The sequence below is a fragment of the Eimeria necatrix genome, genomic scaffold (genome assembly GCF_000499385.1).
Source record: "Eimeria necatrix Houghton genomic scaffold, Enh_scaff173, whole genome shotgun sequence".
Taxonomy (NCBI): Eukaryota; Apicomplexa; class Conoidasida; order Eucoccidiorida; family Eimeriidae; genus Eimeria; species Eimeria necatrix.
This window is the reverse complement of record NW_013652406.1, coordinates 1-2500: the sequence shown is the minus strand read 5'-3', so window position 1 is coordinate 2500 and position 2500 is coordinate 1. Positions and strand designations below refer to the sequence as shown.

The 2500-nt window shown below is 59.5% G+C and overlaps 1 protein-coding gene across 1 annotated transcript; it reads left to right on the top strand.

Moving 5' to 3' along the window:
* Nucleotides 1-937: 937 nt before the first annotated feature.
* ENH_00021290 (cytidine diphosphate-diacylglycerol synthase, putative) lies at nucleotides 938-2500 on the top strand (the record flags this gene model as incomplete). Its single annotated transcript, XM_013579492.1, has 3 exons — nucleotides 938-969; nucleotides 1290-2322; nucleotides 2417-2500. Coding segments are annotated over 3 exons (1149 nt in total), but the record flags the coding sequence as incomplete, so codon positions are not given.

Below are 2500 nucleotides of genomic sequence, written 5' to 3'. Positions count from 1 at the left end.
AGTGCTGCCTTTTGCTGCAGCCCTTGCTTGCTGCCAGCTGCTGCTGCTAGCTGCTGCTGCTAGCTGCTGCTGCAAGCTGCTGCTGCTAGCTGCTGCTGCTAGCTGCTACGAGTTGCTGCTAGCTGCTCCTGCTAGCTGCTGCTGCTAGCTGCTACGAGTTGCTGCTAGCTGCTGCCGCTAGCTGCTGCTGCTAGCTGCTGCGAGTTGCTGCTAGCTGCTGCTAGCTGCTTTTAGCTGCTGCTATCAGTGGGTAGCAGCAGCAGCTGCTGCTGCTAACAGTGGGTAACAGCAGCAGCTGCTGCTGCTGACAGTGGGCAGCAGCAAATGCTGCTGCTGCTGCTGACAGTGGGCAGCAGCAAATGCTGCTGCTGCTGACAGTGGGCAGCAGCAGCTGCTGCTGCTGCTGCTGACAGTGGGTAGCAGCAGCTGCTGCTGGACTGACACTGCAAGTTCTCTCCGCTGCAGCCTTGGGCACCCAAACCCTAAACCCTAAACCCTAAACCCTAAGTTCTAGGCCGTTGGCTTATCGAAGTAAGGCCTGTCAGCTGGAGCTGCGAACATCACACTCCGTGACCAAACCCTTGGATGTAAACCCTAGCTAGGGTTTAGGGTTTAGGGTTTCGCGAAACACAGCCACTACTACGTAACTATACTTGCGGGTTCCCAGGGAAAGAGGCGAAGTAATAGGCCCTAAACCAACGAAGTTGTTTGCTTTACGATTTGGAGTTTAGGGTTTAGGGTTTAGGGTTTAGGGTTTAGCGGTTGGCGTCTGCAAGCCTTGATAAGGAGCTTCAGAGCTATCTGCTGAGGAGCTGAGGGGTGTAGAGCTTCTTAGATTAGTTTTTATTGGCGTTGCTGCTGCTGCTGTTGCTGCTGGTGCTGGTAGAGCAGCAACAGCAGCAGCACAGCAGCAGCAGCAGCAGCAGCAGAAGACACGATGCGCCCGCACACCGGAAAGCAGCAGCAGCGGTGTAGAATTGCTTTTGTTTTTAACTTGTATTCTAAAATATAACAGAAGAGAGCAGCAGGCGGCCTCACAGAAGCGGCAGACCCCCACGAGGGCTTGGCTGCTGCTGCTGCTGCTCCTGCTGTGGCAGCAGCTGCAGCAGAAGCAGCAGCTGCTGCTGCTGCTCCTTGGAAACATTTGAACTTGCTGCTGCATGTAACTTGCGTTAACAAATATAAACCTTCCCTCAAACCTCTCCGCTGCTGCCCTGTGGGTCACCGCCGCTGCGTCGGCGGTGTGTGTGGTCTTGCTGCTGCTGCTGTTGCTGCTGCTGCTGCTGCAGCAACGGCAACAGCAGCAGCAGCAGCAGCAGCGACGACAAAAGGAATAAACACAGAGTCAGCTTGCGTGAAGAACAATTTCAGCGCGTATCTCGTGTGGCTGCTGTATTGGCAGCAGCAGCAGCAGCAGCAGCAGCAGCAGGGGGGCTGCTGCTCTTCGAGCACTCGCGGGCCAATCCCGCAGAGAGAGCTTCGCTGCAGCAGGAGAATTGGCTGCTGCCGCGGAGCTTGAGTCCAAGAGCGCAGCAGCAGCAACCCCAGCAGCAGTGTGACTGCCGGCAGCAGCAGCAGCAACGAGAGCAGCAGCAGCTGCAGCAGCATCAGCAGCAGCAGCAGCAGCAGCAGCAAATCATGGCGACTTCCGACTCCGACGGCGCTCTCCCCGCCTCCTCGGAGGCAGCAGCAAGTGGCTGGGATGATGGGACTGAGGCCATAGGGGACTCCGACGAGCCTGACAGCAGCAGGAGCAGCAGCAGCAGCAGCAGCAGCAGCAGCAGCAGCTCGTTTGTCTTTGGGGAAACGGTTGCAGTGCAGCGGCCGCGGGCGCGTTACGCGTCGTACTCAGTGCCGCCTCCAGCAGCAGCAGCAGCAGCGCAGCAGCAGCAGCAGCAGCAGCAGCACCACAGGGCCGCGAGGTCGGGCCCCCCTCGGCGGGCGCGTGGGGCCTCTGGGAGCAGCGGGAGCGGCAGCAGCAGCAGCAGCAGCTCGTCGCAGCAGCAGCAGCAGTCGCTGCTGCTGGGGAGCAGCAGCAGCAGCTCGGGGCCGTCGCGGGGGCGCGGCGAGCCGGGCGGCGCTGCTGCTGCTGCGGGGTCCGCGGCGCCCGCGCTGCAGGACGGCGCAGCAGCAGCAGCAGCAGCAGCAGCAGCAGCAGCAGCAGCAGAAAGCTGGGACAAGCGCTTCGCAACTTTCAAAGTTCGCTGCATTTGGACTCTCATTTTAGTGGCTCTTTTCTTTATTGTTCTTGCTGCTGGCCACGCCTACTGCATGCTGCTGGTCTTGTCCCTCATCGTTGCCATTTACAAGGAAATCATCCAGGTAAACCCTAAACCCTAAACCCTAAACCCTAAACCCTAAACCCTAAACCCCAACCCGCATTCCCCTCCCTCCCCCCTTACCCGCCTTCCCGCAGCACCACCACCACCACCACCAGCGGCAGCAGCAGCAGCAGCAGCAGCAGCAGCAGCAGCAGCAGCAGCAGCAGCAGCAGCAGCAG